The 24,526-nt window shown below is 41.0% G+C and overlaps 3 protein-coding genes across 4 annotated transcripts in view; 2 read left to right on the top strand and 1 right to left on the bottom strand.

Moving 5' to 3' along the window:
• The first annotated feature begins 200 nt into the window (after positions 1–200).
• Positions 201–9,892, top strand: parp2 (poly (ADP-ribose) polymerase 2). Its single transcript, XM_080478148.1, has 17 exons — positions 201–381; positions 1,050–1,259; positions 2,317–2,484; positions 2,659–2,732; positions 3,709–3,759; positions 4,078–4,174; positions 4,259–4,334; positions 4,417–4,519; positions 4,616–4,769; positions 5,599–5,737; positions 5,825–5,888; positions 5,974–6,108; positions 6,280–6,407; positions 6,543–6,642; positions 7,137–7,235; positions 7,579–7,703; positions 8,444–9,892. Exons 1-17 carry the CDS (start codon positions 309–311, stop codon positions 8,601–8,603), a joined length of 1,956 nt encoding a protein of 651 aa, XP_080334274.1. The 5' UTR covers positions 201–308; the 3' UTR covers positions 8,604–9,892.
• A 5,128-nt stretch (positions 9,893–15,020) lies between these two features.
• On the bottom strand, positions 15,021–22,796 carry LOC308111505 (uncharacterized protein). The gene is made up of 5 exons (XM_080466447.1): positions 21,983–22,796; positions 20,256–20,351; positions 20,045–20,150; positions 17,184–17,285; positions 15,021–15,490 (listed from the first exon to the last, which is right to left on the bottom strand). The coding sequence occupies exons 1-4, from the start codon at positions 22,506–22,508 to the stop codon at positions 17,228–17,230; spliced, it is 786 nt and encodes a 261-aa protein (XP_080322573.1). The 5' UTR covers positions 22,509–22,796; the 3' UTR covers positions 15,021–15,490; positions 17,184–17,227.
• Positions 22,797–23,043: 247 nt separating this feature from the next.
• tep1 (telomerase-associated protein 1) overlaps positions 23,044–24,526 on the top strand; it is a 29,848-nt gene continuing 28,365 nt past the window's right edge. For both annotated transcript variants that reach the window (XM_080466456.1, XM_080466457.1), the window contains exon 1: positions 23,044–23,233. The gene's annotated coding sequence lies outside the window, so the exon portion shown is untranslated. The remainder of the gene's footprint in view (positions 23,234–24,526) is intronic.

The following is a 24,526-nucleotide window of genomic DNA, read 5'->3' on the forward strand; positions in this document are numbered from 1 at the left end:
CTGTACTAACAACACTTAATGCAGGATTTTTCAGTGAAAAGGACATTTCTACTCGTTTACATGATTATAATTGATTGTCAATATACTCCAAACACACCTACATTGATCTCATTGTCTCGCTGGCAACTGGCTGTCGCTCTTTAAAATATAAACATTGCCCACGGAGTGACTCATCTTCGCAATGCGCAATCTTTGACACCAACTCGCCGCTGGTGTCACATCAGGAAACGACTCAGAAAAGTTTCCCTCTCCTTTTTATTGTTCCAATTTTACTCCAGCTGGCCTATTTTTTTTTCCAATAAACCACCATGGGGCGGACAAGGGCTTCGAACAAAAAGGGCCAGAGTGCAGCGGAAAGTGAAGACGTCCAGTCAAAAACAGGTGGGTTGCTTGTTTATAGCGTGGCGGGGTGATTGCGCACCGAGGACGTGTCGGGGCAGATTACAGCAAGAAATCACGACTATTAAACACCAGATTCGATCCAAGCAGACTTTACCCTCCATCCATAATTATTCAGATTTTATTCCCAAGGCCCGATGCTACTTACATCCACCCGCCATGTTATTTTTCTCCATACAAAGAGGCTGAGATCATTGTTTAATGCATCACTGCTTGTTGTTCAAGGTTTGCAGGGTAGGCACAAAAAATAGATTTTGTTTGATTATTTCTGTGCTATATTAAACCCCCTTGGCTATAAATCTCTTATTTCTTTCTTTTAAATAGTGCCACGTTTTTATGGTGCATGCATTTGTGGGATGAGCAGCAGAGTATGTGACATGCACTCATGAAAAATCTTCTCTGCCACTGTTGAATAACTTCTTTTTTTTTGTTGGGGGCTCTTCAATCACAAGTGAATCTGAAAAACATGACAGATAAATAATTAGCTTTCCAATGATAATCAGCTGAATTATATTTTGGGACGGATGGAGGGATACATCACTACATTACCAGTGATTCTCTTTCTTTCTTTCTTTCTAGTCGTTATGTATGTTTGCTTATAAGAAACTGTCTTATCCAGTCTTCCTCTCCCTCCCTTTCATTGAGATCAGTGTGGCAGTGGATGGGAGACGATGGACAATGGGTGCCGTATTCACCTACCGCCACCGCCTTGTTGGACTCAGCCGTGTCTTCTGGGGAAACGTCCGTCAGTCTCAGTCTCGGCTCCGGGACGTCCTACGACGTTGATCTCAAGAAAATGGTCCAGATAAATCCGGTTTCCAAGTACAAGAGGAAAATCCGTTCCCAGAATGTGAAGATAGGTGCTCATCTTCTTTTTACTTTTCAATGCGTTTCATTTACACAGCACCAACAACAACGCAGTCATCTCGGGACACTTGAGACCACATGAGAGGAGCCTGGAAGCTGAAAGCTCTGCCTCCCGTTCTACTTTTAGAAAACCTAGGAACCTCCGTGAAGCAGCACTCTGGGAACGAAGGGGTGATATTAGGCTTACTGTTCTTTAAGATACGATAGAGCGTTGTTGTTTAGAGTTTTTTTTTAATTGAGGATTTTAAATTCTATTCTGGATTTAACAGGAAGCCAATGAGGAGAAGCTAATATTGGAGTGAAGAGTAGAGATGAGGATAAATCCTGGTCCTTTACTTTTATGAGACTGTTTGCCTGATTTTGTCTCACCACACTAAAGTTTATATGAAGCTTTTGAATTTTCATTTAAATGGCAGATTTTCTCACTATCAGTGTGTGTTTTGTTTAAGGCACACAAAACAGCACCGGGACCCCACCGCAACGGCACGGCCCTTAAACTCCAGACTGAGATTGGTTCATCATCAGACCAACGCTCATCATAGACTTTTCTTAGTATTTGTACTTATCTTGCCTGTCTGCCACTCTCTCTCTCCCTCTTCTTTTCCTCTCTCTCCCTGTCCTATCCCATGCACCCCACAACCGGTCAAGGCGGATGGCCGCCCTTCCAGAGTCTAGGGTCCGCCCCCACGGTTTCTTCCTGAAGAGGGAGTTCTTATGAACATTTCTCCATGCGAGGGAGTTTTTCCTGGCCACTGTTGCTTGTTACATCTGCTTGCTTTGGAAGGGTTTAGTTGGGTTCTGTTGTACTCTATCATTGTTAGAGCGCTTTGAGATGTTTGTTGATGTGATTTAGCGCTTTACAAATAAAATTGAATTGAATTGAATTAAGGTGAAAATGTAAATTAGTTAATTTTTTTCCCACCTTTGATTTATGGACACATTTTAAGTCATCACACTTTTTAGCTGCTCACTTTATTGGTCACTCATCAGTGGGGTTTCCAATAACAATTCAATATTACAAGCTTATTTTCTGCCTTCTTTTTTTTTAAGAAACTCCAGTGGATGACGGCGAGACGTCTGCACAAAATGGGAAACCAGCTCAAGTCAAAGAGGAAGAAGAAGTGACAGAAGAGCAACCTGCACCAAAGAGGAGGAGAGGACAAAGCAAGAAGCAGATAAAAACAGAAGAAACTCCCAAAGTGGAAGCAAAAGCTGAAGGTAACGTGGATCTGACATGCTGAGGCGAGTGGGAAAACGTTGAGAGCTTTTGCTGTATTGAAAATTCACAAGTTTAAATAGATGAATAGATGCTGTTATTAGTTATATAAACTACATGTATGTACATATTTAAACCTTCATTTTTGGCACATGTGGTGCTTCTAATCTTTGCAGCGGAGGTTGTGAAGACTGTGGTCTTGAAGGGCAGAGCTCCAGTGGACACCGAATGCAAAGCCAAACTGGGAATGGTAAAGTTTATCTTTAAACCTGTAGCTCACACGTCTTTTGAAGAAAGTCTCTGGCACAACAGGCTTGTGCGGTTCCTTATATGTGCTTTAACTCTGATTCAGTCTGTGTCATTAAGCAGGGAATTTACTGATTGTTTCAGCCATAATAGCTTCTTGGATGTGTGTTTTCTTTTCTGGACTGAAGCAAAAACTTCATGATCAGGAAAGAAATGAGCAACACTATTGCAGTCATCCTTAATCTGTATAATAAATCTTAATAGTAAATGACCACTAAGCAAAATTGCCATATGTTTGGTTCTTTAGCTAAAATCCCAGATTTTAAAAATTATTACTTGTCCTTTCTTTAGGTTTTTGCTTGTGTAACAAAGTGAAATGTCTCAACATGCTGCTCTGAACTCCTGCAACAATAAATGTCAGAATAATCAATGGTTGGAGAAGTAACATGGAACACAGTGGAACTGTAAACGTTCCTAATAATCCAACTCAAACTGTGATATCTCTATATTTCACATTTTATAAATATAAACAGACATATTACCTTTTTCTTTCTATTTACGCTTTAATATTGTAGCTCGTAAAAGACAGTAGCTCAAAGTATTTAAATATCTTATGAGGTCCGATGTATAGCCGAGGCTAAACTGCTTTAGAGTTTTTAGTTTGAATGTTACAAAAGTCAAAATAATACAATAGTTTATTAATGATTTTAAATGTAACATTCCTGATTTATAATTGTTACAAGTAATACATAATTTATCTCTAAATGTAACACATACGAAAAGAAATGTCAATATCTTTCAATACCGTAAATATGAGTTTATTTAGTTTCATAGTTTGTTTATTTCTTTCATATTTTATTTGTATCATACTCAGAGTTTTCAGTGAGCACTCCCTAAACTGTTGATGTCCTTCAGTTTAACATAAAGAAATGCTGAAATATGACACATTTTCTAACATTTTTCTCATGCTTTGGCTTCAGGCTCATGTCTACGACGAAGGAAAAGAGGTTTTTGATGTGATGCTCAACCAGGTGAAACATCTTAATTGCACTTGATCAAATCGATCTCACACATTAGTTGAGAAAGATTTTGTAAAATCTTGGGAGCCAGTTTTGTTGGACTCAGAAGTGGAAGTCTGTATCACATGGCAAGCTGTTTATATTGAGAGTAGCTGGCTGTGTTAGATAATAGGTTATAGATTATTATTATTTTTATTATGACTTTCTCTTTGTCAACAATGCTTCTTTTATTCCGTGGAGTCAAACTCGTCGGTCTTCGGTTGATTGTGAAGCAGTGGGTTGAATTTCAAAGCGTGCAGCAAACAATGTCTGGCTTCTTCTTTTCCACAGACGAATCTTCAATTCAACAACAACAAATATTATCTGATCCAGCTGCTGGAGGACGATGCCGCCAAAGCTTATAGCGTGTGGATGAGATGGGGCCGAGGTGACTATCTAATACTTTAGATTGTCATTGTTTTTCCATTGTAAGTGCTTTTATTCGGTTGTTTAAAATCATTTGTCCCCGCAGTGGGCAAAGTGGGTCAAAGCAGCCTTGTAGCCTGCGGTGGAGATCTGCTCAAGGCCAAAGATCTCTTCAAGAAAAAGTGAGTGAGTGCAGCTGATTGAAGTTGCTCCGGGGAGGTAACGCTGTGCTCTGTGACATTCGGGAAAACTGCTTTGCCGCAGGTTTTTCGACAAGACGAAGAACGAGTGGGACGACCGGGAGAAGTTTGAGAAAGAGCCCGGGAAATATGACATGGTGTTCATGGATTACAGCGCGGACAAAAAGGTGGAACATCTTTCTGATTTAGGCTGACGAGCGCAGAAAGACGAGGTCGTGGTCAGGTTGGGTTTGTCGCTCATGAAATTGTTTCCCCGACTCCAGGAGGAGAACGAAACCACCGTGGATGCCGCACCAAAAAAGAAGACCTCCAAGCTGGACGTGAAAGTTCAGTCGCTCCTGGAGCTCATCTGTAACATCAAAACCATGGAGGAGTGCGTGCTGGAGATGAAGTTTGACGTCCGCAAAGCTCCTCTCGGTCCGTCTGTCTTCAAAAGAAATTACAGCGCCGATATGTTCAAATGGCTTCCACCAAATCAAAAAAAAAAATGATTCAACATAAAGTTTTACCAAAAGACCCAAGGAAAGATCAAAAATTGTAAAAGTACTGTTCTTTTTTTTTTTTTTTTAATTAACGTTTGCATGTTTTTGCAATTAAAACTCAGTCGATAACAAAATACTCTATTAATGCAGAAAACAGCCCAGATTTTGTTTTAAAATGAAAAATATATATTAACATATGAAAAAAAGATGGAAATGAACAGTTATCATCTCTTTTTTCTAACTAATATTTTGTAGATCTTTTTACATCATCAGGGAGAAACAAATCAAACAGATATTCATTTGTTCCACTATACATCATACATCATAATCTCTTCATTCATTTAAAAACATTTTTTTTTTACTCAGCATATTCAAACAGTTATTGATAACATTTTTAGATACGGATAACAGGAAACAAATGCACAGGAAAGACACGTGAGCCTCCGTAATATCTGCAATTTAGCAGAGTTTGTTACAAATTTAGAACTTCTGTAGAACTCAGCAAAACAGTCGGGGCAGAATTTAAAGAGCCTGAACACGACGCAATATTTCAGGTCTATTTCCAAGAAGTAATTGTCATCTTTGGATCAGTCTGACGTTTATATCAGGGAAACCAAAAAAAAAAAGAATTCACTGTTTGCAATCGTTGCTGCTTTGCTCTTGCTATTGCCCCGTGTGGACTAAACGAGAAATTGAATGGAGTTTTTCGAAGTATCGAATATTTTCACCTCATTTTCGGGCCTCTGTCTTTCATCCATCTGTAGGAAAGCTGACCTCCGAGCAGATTCGTGCCGGCTACCAAGCGCTGAAGAACATTGAGGACTGTTTAAAGAAGAAGGGCAGAAATCAGCAGCTGCTGGAGGCCTGCAACCAGTTTTACACCCGGATCCCACATGACTTCGGGTGAGGCTAACGCCGCTGAACAGGCGACAAGGTACGGAGAGGCTGAAAAATTGAATCTTGTAGTCACTCAGAGATCTGAACCTCCAGGTTAAAAACTCCCCCGATCATCCGCACAGAGCAAGAACTGAAGGAGAAAATCGCCTTGCTGGAGGTAGGGGGTGATTCTAAATCGGTTCGTGAGTATTCCACTGTGATGATTTTTGCCTGAACTGTGAGCGTCTGCCGTCTCTTCAAAGGCACTGAGTGACATCCAAATCGCAGTGAAAATGGTGCAGTCCAGTGAAGACAGCGATGACCATCCAGCAGACAGACAGTATCAATCCCTCTGCTGCAAACTGCAGCCGCTGGACTCCGGCTGCAGCGAGTACAAAGTCAGTGGGATGTCTAGAAAACCATGCATTTTAAAAATTTTTAAAGGGAAAATATTTATTAGTAGCAGGTCCAACATTAATGCTTCATTATCTAATTTAGAGTGAACAAGGTTGGTTATTTTTAACTCAGAGTCTTGATATCTATTTGCTTTCCTTCCTTTCTTTGTGAAGACAATAGAGAAGTATCTGCAGTCCACTCATGCCCCAACACACTCTGACTACACCATGACTATTCTGGACCTCTTCTCAGTGGACCGCGACGGGGAGAGTAATAAATTCCTGTCTCAGATACACAACAAGTAAGTAACACAACAAGGAGCTTTTCCCAAACCGTCTTTGACATTTAATGTTTTGATTTTCCATCTAAAGTTTGACCAGCGTGCCCGTGGAAACGCGTGTTTTTCCTGACGACTGTGCGTGAATGTGTCCGACAGGACTCTGCTGTGGCACGGTTCCCGGCTCTCTAACTGGGCTGGCATCCTCAGCCAGGGTCTCCGAGTGGCCCCGCCAGAAGCCCCCGTCACCGGCTACATGGTAGGTTTAGTGGGACAAAGATTTCAAACCGGGAAAGTTGGGACGAGCCATTAATTCCACTCAGCTCTGCCCTTATACCGCTTAATAAAAGCAGTATGTTATAATCCACTGTTACTCTAATACATCTGTCAAGCGGTTCTCTGTTTTGTTTTGTTAGGTAACCACGATTTCAATTTAAACTTTTCAAATTTTTCAACATGGCGCAGAAGGGTTAAGCCACTCCCAATAGCATGATTGACTGAGCCTGTACAGTGAGGCGGCCACTTTCAAATAAAAAGCACATTTAATGTACTGCAGGCATCCTGTGTTCTACTTCTAATTTGATTCATATTTTCTCACTAATCCACGGTGGACTGGTTGTGCAATTCTCTAGTATTATTTAAAAAAAAAAAGACTTGGATTGAATAAATGTAAATATGTCTTAACATAATTTTCTTCAAAATACAAAGTATTACTATATGACTTTTTTTTTTTTTTTTTTTTTTTTTTAATAGTTTGGTAAAGGAGTCTACTTTGCTGACATGTCATCAAAAAGTGCCAACTACTGCTTTGCAACTCAGAACAACAAGGTTGGATTGCTTCTTCTGTGTGAGGTGAGTTCATTTTCTCTTTGCCACATTTCACAATCCTTTATCTTTTTGCATCGTGCGGGAGCAAACGGCTTGTTAAAACGATGTCCCAGTGATATTTAATATTGTATATTTCAGGTGGAAACATTTAGAAGTCGAATAATGCTTGTTACAGATCCCAACCAGTGCTGCTGTTTGTGCGGGAAAAAAACCACCTGCAAAGCTGCACATGCATTTTTCTAAGATATAGAAAAAGAAAATGTTTGCAGAATTTTGCGGGAAGAAGGCAAAAAAGAAAACATGTTATGTGTTTCTCACTGGTCTGATGCAGTTTCTCTTGTCATCTATGTCTTGTGCGGGGCTGCAGGTCGCTCTGGGAGACTCGAACGAGCTGCTTAATGCCGATTACCAGGCCGACAAACTTCCAGCTGGAAAAAGCAGCACCAAGGGCCTGGGGCGGACCGGACCGGACCCCAAAAACTCAGTCACACTGTTAGTCCGCCTCGATTCACTGCTACATTTCATACAGAGACCGACACCGATAGGTGCACGTGGAGCTCTGACACAACAGAAATCATAAAGCTGTTCATCACGGCAGCAAGGACATAATGCAGGTTGTAATACGTTATGGGGAAGATAAATCTCATGGTTCAATGACTCAATTTATCCATTTAAACTAATGACGGGACTCAACCAGAACATCCAATTATTTAGGGACTTTGTAACAAAGGAACATTTAATTCATTTCAAACAGATTTTGATTCAGTTTTATCGTTGCATCTGCTGCTGTTCTCAGCGGCACACTTAAATGAAAGTCACAATACTGAATGTTGCTCCCTGTTTGCTGTGCAGCCACTCAAACACACAATCTAATTCTTTCTATTGCACATTGTTACGGCGAGAAACACAAACTCTTGAGGACAAAACCAGCGCCAGTGATTTATTTCCCCCACTAACAGGTGTTATGATGAAGAGAACATCAGTTATTCATGTCTCCTTTCAGAGCTCTTAATGTTGTGGCTGCTTGTTATGTAGCCTCATCGTATAACAACTGCTTGGATATTTTATATCTGGTTGGCACTCAGATCCAAATCTTCGAAGAGAATTTAGATTTTTTTTTTTTTAATGTTTGCACACACAAAAAAATGACTATTTATAATGATGAAACCACAAAATCTGTACATGAACAGTCCATTTGATTTGATTCTCTCTCTCTTCATTTCTCTTTTTAGGGATGGCGTGACTGTGCCGATGGGGCCTGTGGTGAAGACGCGTGTTGTTCCAAACAACAGTTACTCGCTCCTCTACAACGAGTTCATTGTTTACGACCCCGCCCAGATCCGCATGAGGTACCTGCTGAGGATCCAGTTTAACTACTCCTCGCTGTGGTGAGGCGGCCAGGACTCTGGAGGCGTCCTCCCCGTCGGGCAGAGACGATGCACTCGCCCATCATGTTTGACAGGTAGCTCCTGTAAAACTGCTCGATTCGGGGGATGAGAAAGGTTCAGTGGTAATGTGTGTGTGTGTGTGTGTGTATGTGTGTGTGTGTCCCCTCTCCACTGTAGAGCTGCAGCAATTAACCATTAAAACACCAAAAACTGTGCAGCTGTTCAGTGAAAGAATTTTGCTTATCGGCTCCATTTTGGTAAAATTGAATGAAACATAAGTTAATAAGGCAACAGTGCTGTGCAAACGTTTTAGGATGGTGCAGGAAGTGCTTTTCAAAATCGATGTGCTGATAGTTTATTTTTATCGCTCAATGGACCTTGTAAAGCGAATCAGCACTTCAACGTGTGACCAGCAGCATCAACTCCTCTCAGCACACTTAAACGTGATTTATGAAGGAAGTGGCACAGAGGACTAAGCAGGGGTATTTTCTAGATGCAGTTTAGTTCAGGACCATCGGTATCTCCAGGCAAAGCCACACAGATTTGTTTTGTGGCGGTCACACCATCACTCCTTGGACTACTCCGTTCACACTATATATAAACACTGGGTGTATGTGAATACGTTTACAGCCAATCAGACGCCATCTTGGTGTAACATGATGGATAAATAGCATCATGTTACACCAGCCAAAACGTCTTGCACAGGCTATTATATTCACTCAAATGAATGCATCTCTACAGTGAGGGAACATCCACATTATCACAATTTCTTTCTCTCTCTGTCTTTTCGTTTGTTCTGTAATTTCTCTTGTTCATGATGATGATGATGAAGCTTGTTGGACTTTGGGCGGTCAGAAGATATCCGAGTGTTTCCTGGTTGGTTGAAGGGTATTTCAGGTTTATTACACTGAAAATGACATGAGAAATATATAGTTGGAGAAGTTTTGCACTACTTTTTGTTTCGATTATTATTTGCATTAGCATTGCCTTCACATTCAGTGTCGCTGTGTTTCTAAACATGAAGATGTTTGTCTTTGTTTCACCCACAATTGCCTTGTTAATCAAATGATCAGAATTTATGTTCTTCAAACAACTTTGACATCATGAAATGCGTCTGTTTAGATTTTTTTTTCATAAAGAATTGGCCGACACCGTATGTTTCATTAATTACCTTTTAAAATATTTGAGGTACATTTGAAAAAGATGAAATAAATTGAGGAAATTCATTAATTTTCCAGCCATGTTGTTTGAATAAATACAAATCACCATAATAAATAACTGTTTATTCACAGATTGAAGTGTGGGCGTGTGTGTTTATCTGCACGTTTGTGCAGTTTCACCTTCTCACCGGCAGGTGGCGGAAGACGAGAATAAATTCCAGGTAGAAGATGAGAGAGTCTGAAGTTTGTCATCTCAGACATCAGCTGACACGACGAGACAAATCGAATCCTACATTCCTGAAAAAATTGGTCTCACTTCCGGAAATGTTAACTAAAGTTACATATTCGTCATTTATTTTCCCTTTTACGAGAACAAATGTGCTTTTTTTTATCAGTTCAGTTATTTTCTCCAAATTAAGTAAAATCAAAAATGCAACTTCCAGTCTTTTTCCTATTTTTAATTGATGAACAGAGAGCATATTTTAATATTTTGTTTGTTTGTATTGTGTTTAGGATCAGTGGAGTGGATTTATTGCCAGAATGTTATGTTTATCCTCTCCCTTTTTATTTTTCTCATCATTTCTTTTTTCTTCTGATCCAATTATTTAACCAATTCACATTTGGGGGGAAAACATCCGTAACGATCTGAACAGCTGAACTAGTGTCTTTATCCAAGCTGCAAAAATAAGTTTGTCAACCTATTTTCTGGAGCTGTTAAGAAGAGCAGGCATATTTTATCTATATATATAAAAAAAAAATAGAAGCATCAGTGTACTGAACTTTTCAGCGAAAGAATCATGAGTGACGGTGAAAACGTTGAAGACCAGCAGCTGTTAGTCTGCTTCCAGTTGTGAAGCGTCAGGTGATGCTGACTGAGCAACTCAGTGGTTTCGTAAACAAAGAGACCTACAAAGTGTTGGAGTCCTGGGATCCAGCAGCCATCATTGAGGATATAATTAAAGCGTTCAGTCTGTAAGAGTAAATCTCCTTTTATGTCCCTGAAGAAAACCCCACGGAGACATGGAGAGGTGGTAATTACATATTTCATAAATACAGTATATCTTATAGTTAAAGGTGTTTTCTGTCTGCTGCACTTGTGGAGATTACTCAAAATTGCAGAAACATCTAAATATCATTTCATGCACCCATTAGAGTAATATTATGATCTAAATATAACCATCCAGTCTATATAAAAGCCATAATGTGCTTTTTTTTTTTTTTTTAATCTCTCTTAACTAGTAATTAGTTTTGTGGTGAAGAATTAAAAGAAAGGTGTTCTTACCTCTCCTGTTTGTGGGAAACGTTATGCCCTCAAACGACCGCAGTCCAACACGACAGTCCTTCATTCAGCGACATGGCGTCTTTAATGCGATCTGCAGGGTGTAAAGGTTCCTTCATGTGAGCGTAAAACAGCATAAACAAAAAAAAACCTCCTGTGTGATGACTTGCAGCGCAGGGGGCATGAACATAATCATCCGAAAACACACATAACCTTTGTTATTGTGGTGTTTGGCATCATGGATGCAGCAGCTTTGTCATGAACATGGATGATGATTCAACTTGCATCATAGTTTAGCCATTAATTAAATAATTTCCTAATAGCCTGTCTGAACTTTACAGAACTCACGAGGATATTCCTTTTAATTAGAAAAAAAGATATTTAATAAAAACATCTTCATTGCTCTGAAATTTCTCAACTTCTACAGCCTCACTGTGGATAATGGTTTAGTCAGCTGATGTGATCAGTGTTACTGTTCTAATTAAATTGAGGAATAGAAAGTTCAGAGTGTTTGTGTTCAAACGCAGGGAGCAAAAGTAAAGAGGAACTGAAAAAGTTAATTATAAAATACAGAACAGATAATCTAATTAAATGCAAATCCTTAATCACTTGCCAGCTCTGTGCAGGTTGATAACATGTATGTCCGCTTTTTAAACAAATCTATTGTTAAAATATTGATTTAAAGTTAAAAGGGATTATGCAATTTAGTTCCTTTTTCTTGCTGGTCTTCTTCCACATGATTAGTGATGCTCTATAAAAGGTCCACACGCACTGGCACTCAAGATCATGTGTTACTGTGACATGTGACATGATTTAAAAATATATATATATTACAACAAAAATAAAAATGTAAACACATGTGCTCAGCTGCACCATTGGAGGAAGTATGGACTTGCAGATGTGGACCATTCAGAGTAAAGAAGTGACACAATTTTGGAAAATTGTGAACTATATTATGAAAGCATCTATAAAAAAAACTTTTAGGATATGAAATTCCAAACATTTTACCTGTAATGTTCCTTGGAAAAATTAAAGACAGTCATGAGGGAAGACACAGACACAGATCCAAAAGCCCCAGAAGAAGAACGGTGGCTGGATAATGATACCAGAGATTAATTTGATGGAGAACTTGACCTCTAATATAAGGCCAACAGAGTGCCTTCGATAAAAAGGTTTAGAAAAACGACAATTCTATGGCAGGTGGACATCAGCTAAATACTGATACTCATATTTAAAGTGTCTAGACAATTTGTTTGGGTCACTGCTTCTCGCTTAAATAGTTTCGTGATTTGTTAATGCATCTAATTTTGTTTATGACGAAAATCAATACAAATGAAGATTATAAAAAAAAAAGTTTGCTTTACTGTCCTCTATACGGCTCCAACATAAAACAACTCAAACTCCTTTTAACACTTAAGCTTGGTGTTTCCCCCCCGAGACACTACTTGGTCAACCAGGTATAGTTTTACTTGGTATCTGATATGTTTCCAGAAGACTGAGTCATTCTTTATTTCTGTGCCTTTCATAGAACAGAAAGTGGAAGAAGGAAGTGACAGCTCACTCTCATCACAGTTTGGTGGGTTACTGGTTTGTGCTACACTTGTGTGGAGCACAAGTGCTTTTGTTTTCAGTCATCAGTAAGTAAATCCAACCAACGCAGCAGGCAGATCAAAACAATATCTGGAAGGTTTCATAGAACTGTTGGCAGATATCACAGACATTTAAAAAAAAAAGAAAAAAAAGATATATATATATATATACACCACGGGAGGACAAAAGAAGGACGAACGGAAACACGTGGGTGGCCAGTCTCCAATGATATATTTCAGAAACGTCTCGACACGAAACACAGACAAGGACAAAAAACCATCTCTCACACATATTTATTGTAAAAAATACATATAAAAACAATTTCTGAGACATACAAAAGATCAGAGCTTAGAAACAGTATATTGAACAGACAAGGACCAAGCCATTTTTTTTTCTTTGAATTGCATTGCATATTTACAATTTAATAAATAAAATTCAATTTGTTTTTATACCAGAGTAAAAGGCAGATTGTCCATATCTCGGGGATGCAGATAACACGGTGGTGACTCTTTGGGGAAAAAAAATTCTAAATAAACCAAAAAAAACAAAAAAACTTTCACGTTAAAGCCGAGAATTTTGGGGACATTTATACAAAATACCATCCTTGTTTGGAGAGGAGCTAGTTTACACACGGCACGTTTAGCTAGCATTGGTAGAAATTGAGGTATTGCACCACACAGCTTATGGGGGGGGGTAGGAAAATAAAATAAGGTATTGTGGGGTTTTAGATTGTCTTGTTATCTTTGTCGACAACCCAACCTCCAGCACCACCCCTCCGAAACGCCCAGACACCCTCCCACCCACCCAAAATTATACATCATAACTCATCACCACAACAAATGTAACACCTAATGATGGATGCACCTCGTCTTCTGCACAGTCTCCCACAATCGCAACGCACAGAGACTTTTGGCATCATTTTTCTATTATCCAATACACAATATGAGAAACATGCACGGGGCTGCCCTCTAGGGGCGGAACAAGTTGTAGCACCTCAGACTGCAGAACACCAGGGACCAAAAAAAAAAAAAAAAAAGTAACAGAGGCAGGGGTGACCGAACCCGCCGGGCTCAACCTCGAATCGGAGATTTCAAACACACGGAGCGGACTCAAGTTCCCGAGCAGGCAGCATCGACAATCATATTCATGTCTTTGTTCGTTCCGCTAGGCGTTTCCACTAGCCTGCGCACAACCTGTGTCTGACACAGCATCTGTCGAGCAGTCTCACTTTAGGGGCTTGTAACTCGGCCCTGAATTAAGAAAAAAGAAAAAAAAAAAAAAAAAAAAAACACTACAAATACCTGCTTGCAGAAAAACCCCTTTCACCAGGCAAAGGCAATCAACACTCGCAATAAAAAGGCAAAGGAAAGCCAGTTAACACATTTAGCATCAGAAATGTAATAATTGTTAAAAAAACAAAAAATTAAACGATAAACACACACACACAAAAAAAAGGGGGAAGGGGTAATAATTAACCGTCATCTGTCCATAGCCTCCAGTGTTGTGGAGGGAGGCAGATGCCACATGGTGTAAACTTGCCCCGAAAATACATCCCTGGATCAGTCCCTTTAACCCTCCCCCCAATCTGGCATACATGAAACCAGATGGCCAAACTTGTCGCTCGGGGCCGAGTCCAAACAATCCGGACAAAACCCCAGAGTGTTTGAAAATGAGGAGAGGAGGAAGGAGGGAAGAGGAAGGAGGGAGGGGCAAAGAAAAAAAAAAAAAACCCGAACCCCATTCAAAGTGGATCTGGACCTTGCGTACCAAATGTCATGTGTAACAGGATGTTTACCAGCTAGAATGTCTCAAAAAGCAGAAAAATAAACAAACGAAAAGAAAGAGCTTTAACGTGAACAACTTGAGAAGCAGACTTCTGGGCAATTTACAAACTTTCAAACACACACACACACCACACTCAACACACACGCACACACACACACTCAACACACACTCCTCCCAGACTTAATATGTTGGTGGGGGGTGGGGGGTGGGGGGGTAAAAAAAGTGCACAAAATGCCAAAACAGGCTTTACTATGGCCCTATGAAATACCTAAAAACTTCCTACACACTCACCAAGTAGCAGCACGGTAAACTCAGCGCTAACTAACCCCCAATCAGAAACTGACCTACTGAGGAAATTAAAAAATTTTTTTAAAAAAAGGCCCCACACACACTTCCCCTGAAATGTTTACAGGTAATAAGAGGACAGAAGACGTAGCAGCTGCAGCACCCATTCACCAAAAAACAAGCCCTCAACCTCCAGCCGGGTCAAAGTAAAGCAACAGCCACGTGGCGACGGTTCACGCTTTCAGTGTGAGGTTGGTTCATTTGGGGTGAGCCAAGGAAAGAAAACATTCATCCCATGTATGACAGGAACAACACCCTTTTTGCAAAAATACTTGATGAAATGAGCGACCCCAATCGGAGGAAGAAAAAATTACACAGGAGAGGATCCAGAGTCACAGTTAAGATATTTTTTTGTGTGTGTGTGTCGTCGTTTTTTATTTTCCTCGCATTCCTCCGCAGGGTCGACATCGTTCAGGGTTAAAAGAAATATTGAAATAATCCGCGTTTCCAAGCCGAGTCCAGAGAAAAGACGAGGAACGCGGCCACGTCGACTCCACCACGGGGCTTGGAGCAACGCTAGAAAAGATCGGCTGCTTTGACTTTTCCGAGTTTAAGTGGTGAAATGGTCAAGATCAGGTTGAAATGGGCCGATCCGAGCGGAGAGCGTCGCTAACTGGAGCTTCCTCTCGGGGTCGTCCGTTCCCCACTCAAATATCTGCAGTGGGACCGCGGGCTGTCATTTACTCAAATACACATTTTCATTGGGATTTTATTGGGATTCAGTGTAGTCTCCTGTGAAGACAAAACACAAGACAGAGCTTTCATCAGATTAAAAATACAAAAAAAAACAAACATATCTACATTGAATATTTACATAACATTTTTCTTTGAACTTTTCCATCCATTGCACCTTTTACACACCAGCAGCCATTGCTTCTGCGTTTGTACTGATACGCTTTCAGTTTGGGTTGCAAGACTACAAAATCTACTCAGTTAATTCTAGTGCCTCCCTTAGTAGTATTATTATTCTCATCATTATTATTTTTTTTCTGCGAGTAACTAATCCTGCCCGGTTGGGAGCACGGACAGAAAATGCACATCAGAAAGTCCAAAAAGCTTGGAAATATGTTGCTCCGACTTTTGTTAATTCTTCGGCGAACCGTTTCCGAATGAATCCCAAAAAAAACGACGGGAAAAAACGTCCCATACAAAGCGGATGAGATCAAAGAAAGTCAGTGTCTGTTGCCATTGAGAGGCCGAGGATGTCGGCAGCGAGAGGCAGGCACACAAAATATTCCCGTTAAAATAATACTTCTCACGTTAGGAAACCAAGCATCGATATCGTCAAGATCTGTAGTTAAAATGAACATGGAAATACAATAGAAATGTTCGCAAAATCGCCTCCCAAAGTTATAAATCTGTGAAATATCCTTTCATTTCGTTTCTGCAGCTTCTGTGATCTAAACATTTGGCTCTTGTCTTGATGTATATTTATGAGTTCAACCAATAATCTAGTGAAATTTATTAACTTTATTTTTTTGTGTCACGAGAACACAAAACAAGAACACGTTTATTTATTTCAAGTTAATTCAAAGAGTGCGATTTCTATTCTAATTTAGTTTATACAGTCATACCAAATTATTTCAAAGTTTTTTTAATTTATGTTTTATTTGGAATAATTTTAGTATATTAGTCAAGAAAATTTGAAAAAATTACAGGATATCTAAAAAGAAAACTCTCTTTTTTTTGGTTTGCTTTCATTTTCAAAATCCAGAGGCAATAATTAAAGCAATTACAAAAGTAGTACATTTTCAATACAATTTTTAGAGGCAATTAAAAGCGTATATACGTTCTGCACTCGCATGTGGATTTGAAGCTGCAGTAACATTTAATACGTTCACACCAAAATCCACCTCATATCAAGTAAATACTTCATGACACGCCACTTCTGTGGAGCAGTGATAATCATGTGGGACAATGAGTCCACATGCGCGTTAAAAAAATCTCCCCAAAAAAACAAGACACATTTTCCCACTTTCATTTTTTTGGTGTCCATCTTATTTCTTAATCTGTCTTTGGATCTGTGCTGAATATTCTCATCTAAAATTCCCGTCTCGTGCAGCAACGGTGCCAGACGCCCGATGAGTCATCCTGCTCTCGAGGGCATTTCCTGATCGGGCGTCTCGTCGAGGCTTTCCTGAGTCGTTACGGCGCTGCCTCGCCGCTGCGACGCAGCCACACCTTTGTAGGGACAAGCCAGTTGCACACCAACGACAGAGCTGGTTTTGAATTCCCTGTATTTCAACCAGTAAAGAATGAAGGACTGCGGCATATCTTGCTCAATCGGAAGCATTTTCTCTTCAAATTAAAACACTTCATTACCCCCACACTCCATCAGTGGCCATTTTCACCTACAGTAACAACTTGAAGTGCGGGATCAGAAGCCGGCAGCACGTCTCAGTCGCGCAGTGAATTCGGGTCGTACCTGAGTCGGGTTGGTCACTGTGCAGAATACGTGTGACCTGTGAGTCAATCGAAGGGATGTTCGGGGCAGCAGGGCTTCACCTTGGACCAGGAATCAATGCAGCTGTGGGGGGGGTGGGGGGGGGGGAGAAGAGACAATATTCAGCGGTCTAGACACCACAGTCTGATAGTTAAAATCCTGCTTGTTTGTTATTCTCCGAGTTTTTAAAGTGTAAAACCAGATTAAATGTGACGAGCGAATCATGAATACATAAGACTGTTAATGTTGTTCAATTCAAACTAATCCGTAACATCATAATGGGGAATAAACAGACAAAATGTTTTATTTTTCCACCAAAGTATTTTCTAGTTAATTGTTCAGCTCAGGACTGCTGAATAAACCAACCAATTATAAAGACTTTATCTTAAGCAGTAAAATTATTGGGTGGCGTTTTATTTTTTCAAAAGGCCAAAAGACAAATCAACCACATAATCTGAGAAATAATTAGGACACAATATTCAAGAGAAATCAACATTAGCTGCAGGAAGAAACAGTTGCAGCGTATAATTATCTTGATCACCATTATTGTTGTGCAATAGAAAGCTCCGTGTTTTTCCAGATCTCACTCGCTGTATTGGGTCGATTGAAATGTGACTTTTGCAGCCAAGTAGACACGCCTAGTGTATTTAATACAAAACACTCTCTGACAAACTACAAACAGACTGTTTTTTTTGGCTTCCAAAAACTTGCATCACAACCTGTTGTAAATATCTATTTTCTCCAACAGCTCTCCTGTAGTTCACTAGTCTGTGATGGTCAGGTGGAATCGGTTTGGACTTCGAGGTGCTTCAACACAAATATATGATGTCAACGGTTTGGGGGGGGGGGTTTGAAGGATTGCCTAATTTTAGTAGGTTTCATACTTTACTAATGGGATACACTAACCAGGGGTTGAGAGCATTACAGCAGGCTGAGAAAAGAAACAGGCTTCGCAGTAACCTTTAGAAACACCGGCGGTCCTTTTACAACAACACAGATCGGTGACCACGTCTATTTAAAATGGATTTCTGATGATGACATTTTCATAGTTGATCAAGCTCCTATTGGACAATATTTGCTGAGAAACACACAAAGATGTTACTTTTATGAAGGTACGCGATACGACCTTGACTTTTATCTAGTTTTCCCAAAACATGAGTCTAATTTACAATGACTCAGCAAAGTGGCATGGCTAAATTTAGAACATCCCATGACAGGAAAGGACAATCTGTCTCCATTTATCAGAAGTCCGTAACGTAAGGACATGCCCGTGAGAAGCAACTTTTGCTTCCCTCTTGTCTGAAACCATCAACCAGCCACCATCATTTCACATCTGTAAACAAGACAATTACGTGTTCACCTCTGATTCAGAGCAGTCACTTTGAGGTTGACCTTCAAATTTCTCTTTTCTTTCCAGTTTCATCTACCTTTTTACTTTAAAGCCGTAGCACGCTTTAATATCCAATGGCGACAACGCTCCCTAACTCAGGGATGCCAAACATGTCGTCTCAATAAATGAGTGCATTAACCATGTGACTGACATACAGTCTTGGGATAACAACTAAAAATGAGTGTAAACTTTACGACCTCAGACAAAAGATAAGCAATCGTGGTTCAAAGTCTGTAGTCTTGTCTTGGCGGGATATGAGACAGGTTTGTGGATGGCTGACGTCACGGCCGTGTGACAACAGGCTGCCTGAGATTATTTTCTGCGGGTGTCAGAGAGATCAGGACTGCGACGAGCTACAGCTGCTAAAAACCAACAGGAATGCCTCAGAAAATGCTGCGACGAATAAAGCGACACCAGTTAAAACAATACGTTAAGCGCCACTCTGTCTAGTCCCATACCGAACCGATTCCTGGTACATAAATACTATAAAAAAATTTTTTAAAAAAAATGACTCGATTCTTCATGAGCTTGTTTTATCTGCTTTCCCACGACACCAGTGATGCATGTAGACGATATACATGATAGTCTGTAGCTGCAGCTACTGATCGATTTGTCTTGAAGCTAATCACATGTAAACAATTGAACCTGATTAGGCTGATGCCTTGCATGCTTTGTGCGCACACATGTTGTCTAACGTCATCACGTTCGTCAATTCAATCACTTTGTCTCATTCACACTGACAACTGTCAACTGGAAGTAATTCAATCAGGTCGACGCAAAAGCGACCATGTAAATTCAGCTGAGGTTACAAATGTGTGAAAATATGTGTTCCGTTACTTGTAAATACTATAATACTTACTAATCATGAGTTATTAGTAAATTAATTGCAAAAGCAAAGTCGAGTCAAAAAAACTGAAGAGGCAAAACAGAGGTGGTAGGATATGGATACTGAGGGAAGCAGATGTCAGCATGGCGATGGCCTCTGTGGTAATCCCAGTAACATTTTGAACATTGAACTTATTTGTAAAAGTTTGTGGTAGTAATGCCTAAGTGGACAGTGTGTATTGTTGTAGTAAAGTGGTATAAATAAATGATGCCCATGTGTTAAGATTCATCACATTCTGCTCTTTCTCTGAGAAAGTCTGACATTTTCTGGGGCTAAATTCGGTAAAATTTAATGGAGACGCCATCTTTCCTATCCCAGGAACCCCGTGTGGTATGGCTTTTGAAGATGACATCGGTTAGCGAAACATAAACAGAGTTTGATGACAACAAATTCCGTAAATTCCATTTAGGCAACTGCGGTTTGGAAACGAGTGGAAACGAGTAATGGTCTCGTTTTCGTGTGTTAGTTTATTATGGAAGTGATACCTTTTATGGGAAGTATATCTTAAAACATTTTTTTTTTTCTGGTAGAGTAACTTTAAACGGGACATCAACTCGACTTGGTTACCTCTTGTGGTAGACGCAGAGACAAGCCAGCCTGGCGATGGTCTCTCCCTGTACGAGGTCCTCCAAACAAATTGAACACTCGCCGCTGTCTTTACTGAGCAGGTCGGCTGTAAATACACGAGCACAGCAACAATAAATACATTCAAGAAAAAATAAATAAATAAACGCACATCTGTTTGGAGCATTTCTGTGATGTTTCACGTGATACGTACTGTTGTAAGGTAGAGGAGGAGACGTGAGACAGCTCAACAGGTGATCCTCAATCCGACCCCCCGGGAAAGGCTTTGAGCAGAAGGGACAGCGGATATCTGTGGTGGGCAGAGACACAACAGGGGCTGAGATTAACACGCTGTGTCACAGCCAGATATAAATGATAGATGAAGCACCCATCACGCTGAGCTCTGGTGCTGTGTTTGGACATCCAGATCACAAAGGCTGCCACCACATACCAAAGAGTCGACCGAAACGCACTCAGTCAGACAGTCTGCTCATCGCAGAGATAGCGAGGACAAATGTACCTGACCTGAAATAGCTTTATTCGACTGTATGCCCCACTCAAAACGGTGACTCAGGCCCGAGGGAGAGTCGAGCTGTCCGGGGACGGGACACACAGGCAGAAACATTGCCTTGCTGCCCTACATTCCCCTCCTCCATCTATGAGCTGCTGCCAGCAGTGAGCGGGCAAGTGAAGTTGTGACCCATTTCCCCACACTGGCCAGCGGGCAGGCCTGGGAAACCCATCACGCTTGCTGCCATGTTTTGGCTCAAAATGTCACGTCTGCGGTCATGTTTCTCCACGTGTTTATCTAACCCAGAACAGAAGAGCATGAGCACTTTCTCTGTAAACCATCACTCCCATTTTAAATCAGTGTCACTCAAAAGGCCGGCACGATGCTGAATTTAACACCGACAACCACTGTCACCGGGCAGTATGGCATGATTTGGCATTAATGTTGCCCCTTCCGGTTTTATACAACAGCTCTGACTCATACAATAGGGTCTCTGATGATTTAAGTCTTCATGTTAGCACGGGATAGAAGATTAGCTCTTCAGGAATTCAAATTCCTGAAATAATCCATTTTAATTTCAGGCCGAGCAAACAGTGGGATATACTGATGGTGTTACGTCATGAAAAGCATAAATAGTCGCGTATGAATGTATCTTTAACATTGCAGTCATGAATAGATCAAAATGTCAGTGAATGCATCAACCTCAGAAGTGGAATTATTTGTATACTTCACCCATGACAATTTAGGTTAAATACCAGCTGTCTGATATATATTACAGGTTCACTTCCTGACATTTTAACTTTCCTAATTTCAACCCAAGGGTGTTAGTCGGGCATGTTTCAAGACATGTAACTTGTTTGGGTTTCCTTGGAGCTGGACTTTAAGAGTGATGCAATCGTTGCCAACGTTAAGAAAAGCAAAGCAATCTTCTCCAAGCAGTAGATGACTATCCAACCCAAGCACTTGGCTTCAGATGAGAGGTCCCCATGAAGTAACCCACAATGATCAAGATGCATCAGTACAAGCCCATTTTAAGATAAAATATTTCAGATATTTTCATGATTACGTTGAACTGAAAGAAAAACATGCCTCTCCTCAGCAAAGCGGCATGAAGTTTATTTATTGAGATGCAAAACATTATTGGTGTGCATTTTAATAGCTTTTCTACAGACGGGTGAAATCCAACCCTTATCTCAATATCCATCACACCGAAGTAACCATATGTTATATATGTTGTTTTGTGTGTGCTTGTTTTTTGGGGGGAGAAATGCACATTTCTGACCAAATATGGGCAGTTGCAAGAAGAAATGTTAGGACATCCGTAAATGCTGCTCAGTTGTGCAATTGCTTGTCGAGAAACCAGAAGTAAAATGTGAATTGTATATTAATTTTAAAGGTTCCTGGTGCATTGTATAAATGTATGGACTTACTGCCGTGGCGGTTGTTCACACGGTAAAGACCGATCCACGCCTCCGACACTGGCCGCTGGTGTGTGCCCCGCACCCGGGCGGATCGTGCGCCAACGCTTCGGGAGGAAGAGTGGCGATTCCCGGGCAGCCGCTCGGAAAAAGTGCGGTGGGGCGTGCGGCCTGTCTCTTCTCCGGGCTGGTGCTCCGCGTCGGCGGGAGCCCCCGGGCTTACGCTGCCGTCCTCCTGGGGCTTCCCCTCGCTGTTGTTGTCGTCCGCAGGTGACGCCTGGCTGATGCTGGAGGGGATGCTGTGGTGGTCCGCGGGGCTGCCGTCGGCGCTCGCCCCATGCTGCCCGAGGTCCGAGTCGCTGCCCTCCTCCGATCGGCTCCGGTTGGCCTCCGTGTCCTCGAAGCTCCCCGAGAAGTCGACGACGAGACTGGTGGGCCTCGTACAGCGGGGTCGCCGGTAGGAATCCCGCTTGGCGCCGTCTTTCCCGAAGGCAGAGGGGACCGGGTCTTCCTGGATGCGGCTCGCTCTCGTCCCCATCTCGGGCTGGTTCCTCGGCTCAGCTGGCTAGCCGAACTGCTTCCTCGGAGCGAAACGCCACCGAACGAGGGGACGGCGTAACCTCGAAACGACCCTCAAATCGCGAAAGATCCGGCGTTAGACTGTAAATATCAACGAAGGATGGTGAATTAAGTTTGAAAGAAGGACTGTTGCGCTTCTGTTTTCTCCTTTCCGGCCTCAGTTTGTCCTTACTCCCCACATTTTCCTTTCTTTTTCGCCCTGTGCTTCACTGCTGCAGCGGAAATACAGCACACTCACTTCCTGTTCGAGCCACGCAACACTTATTACGGTAATATATCTCAAACTTAGCCCACAATTTAATGGATTTTATAAAACCCGATTTAATCATCGTGTGTTTTAAAAATTTTTTTATATTCACTCCATCCCTGCACTTAAAAAAAAAAAAACTCCAATATTTGATCAGGGGTTTGATAGATTATTCGAGGTGCGTGCATTGTGGTTATTACGGTAAAGAAAAAACCCTTCACATTAAGACCAGCTCGTTTCGTTGGCTGACAAGAAATCAGTCAGCTGTTCCGGTGAGGTGGTTTACTGGAAGTGGGCGAACTCGCATAGTTTCCTTCGGGGTTTCCATTAACCGATATAACTCTGCAGCACGTTCAAAGACTACATCGCACTCCAGTGGACGCGTTTGTTGACAGTTCCGGCGCTCCTTCGGAGGGGGACTTGGGGGGAGGGTTCTGGTGAGTTTTCAGCGTCCAGCTCGTTCCTCGTCCCATCACGCCTATGCAAAACAATCCAAGATGTGCATAAAAAAAAAAAATCCTGGCCTCTGCTTGATGTTGCCAGACATACACGTAATACATGAACGTCACATTTACTCTTGACCCTTTGCGTCACTTCACATCGCACAGTCACACGAGGAAACTTTATGTTTAATGTATCCCTCTTGGGGTTTTGATTTATCAGGAATTTACTGGTGTCACGCCAGACCTCACTTCTGAAAGCAGTCAAGTCAGCCGCCCCTCTGTTTAGCAGTGCATTACCGTAACAGCGTACGCAAATGGATTTCAAGAAAGTGACTTTCCGGTAAATGAGGGCTCTTATTTTGATATGCCACATCAGATTGGGCATGGTCTTTGTGAGTGACATCCTGACTTTATCTACTATCAGCCTGACATGGTTAATGATAATAGGGAATTTCATTTTCATATCTGTCTGAAATTATAGCAAAATAGGCCTAAACATGCTATTTGAGAGAGCTCTTAATTTGATATGCCACATCAGATTGGACTGGTTCTTGGTGGGTGACATCCTGAGATTGTCTTATTACAGTCTGACATGGAATGGGTTTATGATGACAGAGAATTTCTCGTTCGTATCAGTCTGAATTTAGAGCGAAATAGGCCTACCCTTGCTATTATAGTGTCTTCTTATTTTGATATGCCACGTCAGATTTTGGCTGGCACCTTGTGAGTGACATCCATAGGTGACCTACTATCAGTCTGACATGGACTAGGTTTATGATAATAGGGACTTTCCTTTTAATATCACTCAATTGAGAGGAGTCTACATGTGTTATTTGAGGGCTCATATTTTGATATGTCACATCAGATTTGGCAGGTTCTTGATGAGTGAACTCCTGAGATTGTCTAATATCAGTCTGACATGGAATGAGTGTATGTTAACAGGTAATTTCCTTATAATATCAGTCTGAAGTTAGAGGGAATGGAGTCCAGAGGTGCTATTTCAGAGGGGTATTATTTTGATATGTCACACCCTGAACTGGTCCATTAATATGAAGTAATATGGGTTTATGGCAACAGCGGGATTAAATTGTTTACAAATCAGAAAGAAGTGATTAGAATGGGCTGATGTTTATTGTATTATAGCAACATTGATGCATCACTGACTGAAAAGTCTTTTTTTTTTTTTTTGCTTCTGCAGGCAGTAAGTTTTATTAATAGATTGTACTAATGACACATTTGTTTACTTATTTTGTTTGTTGTGTCGTGTTATTATTAGCAGAAGTATTC

Source organism: Lipophrys pholis, assembly GCF_963383615.2.
Source record: "Lipophrys pholis genome assembly, chromosome: 1".
NCBI lineage: Eukaryota > Metazoa > Chordata > Actinopteri > Blenniiformes > Blenniidae > Lipophrys > Lipophrys pholis.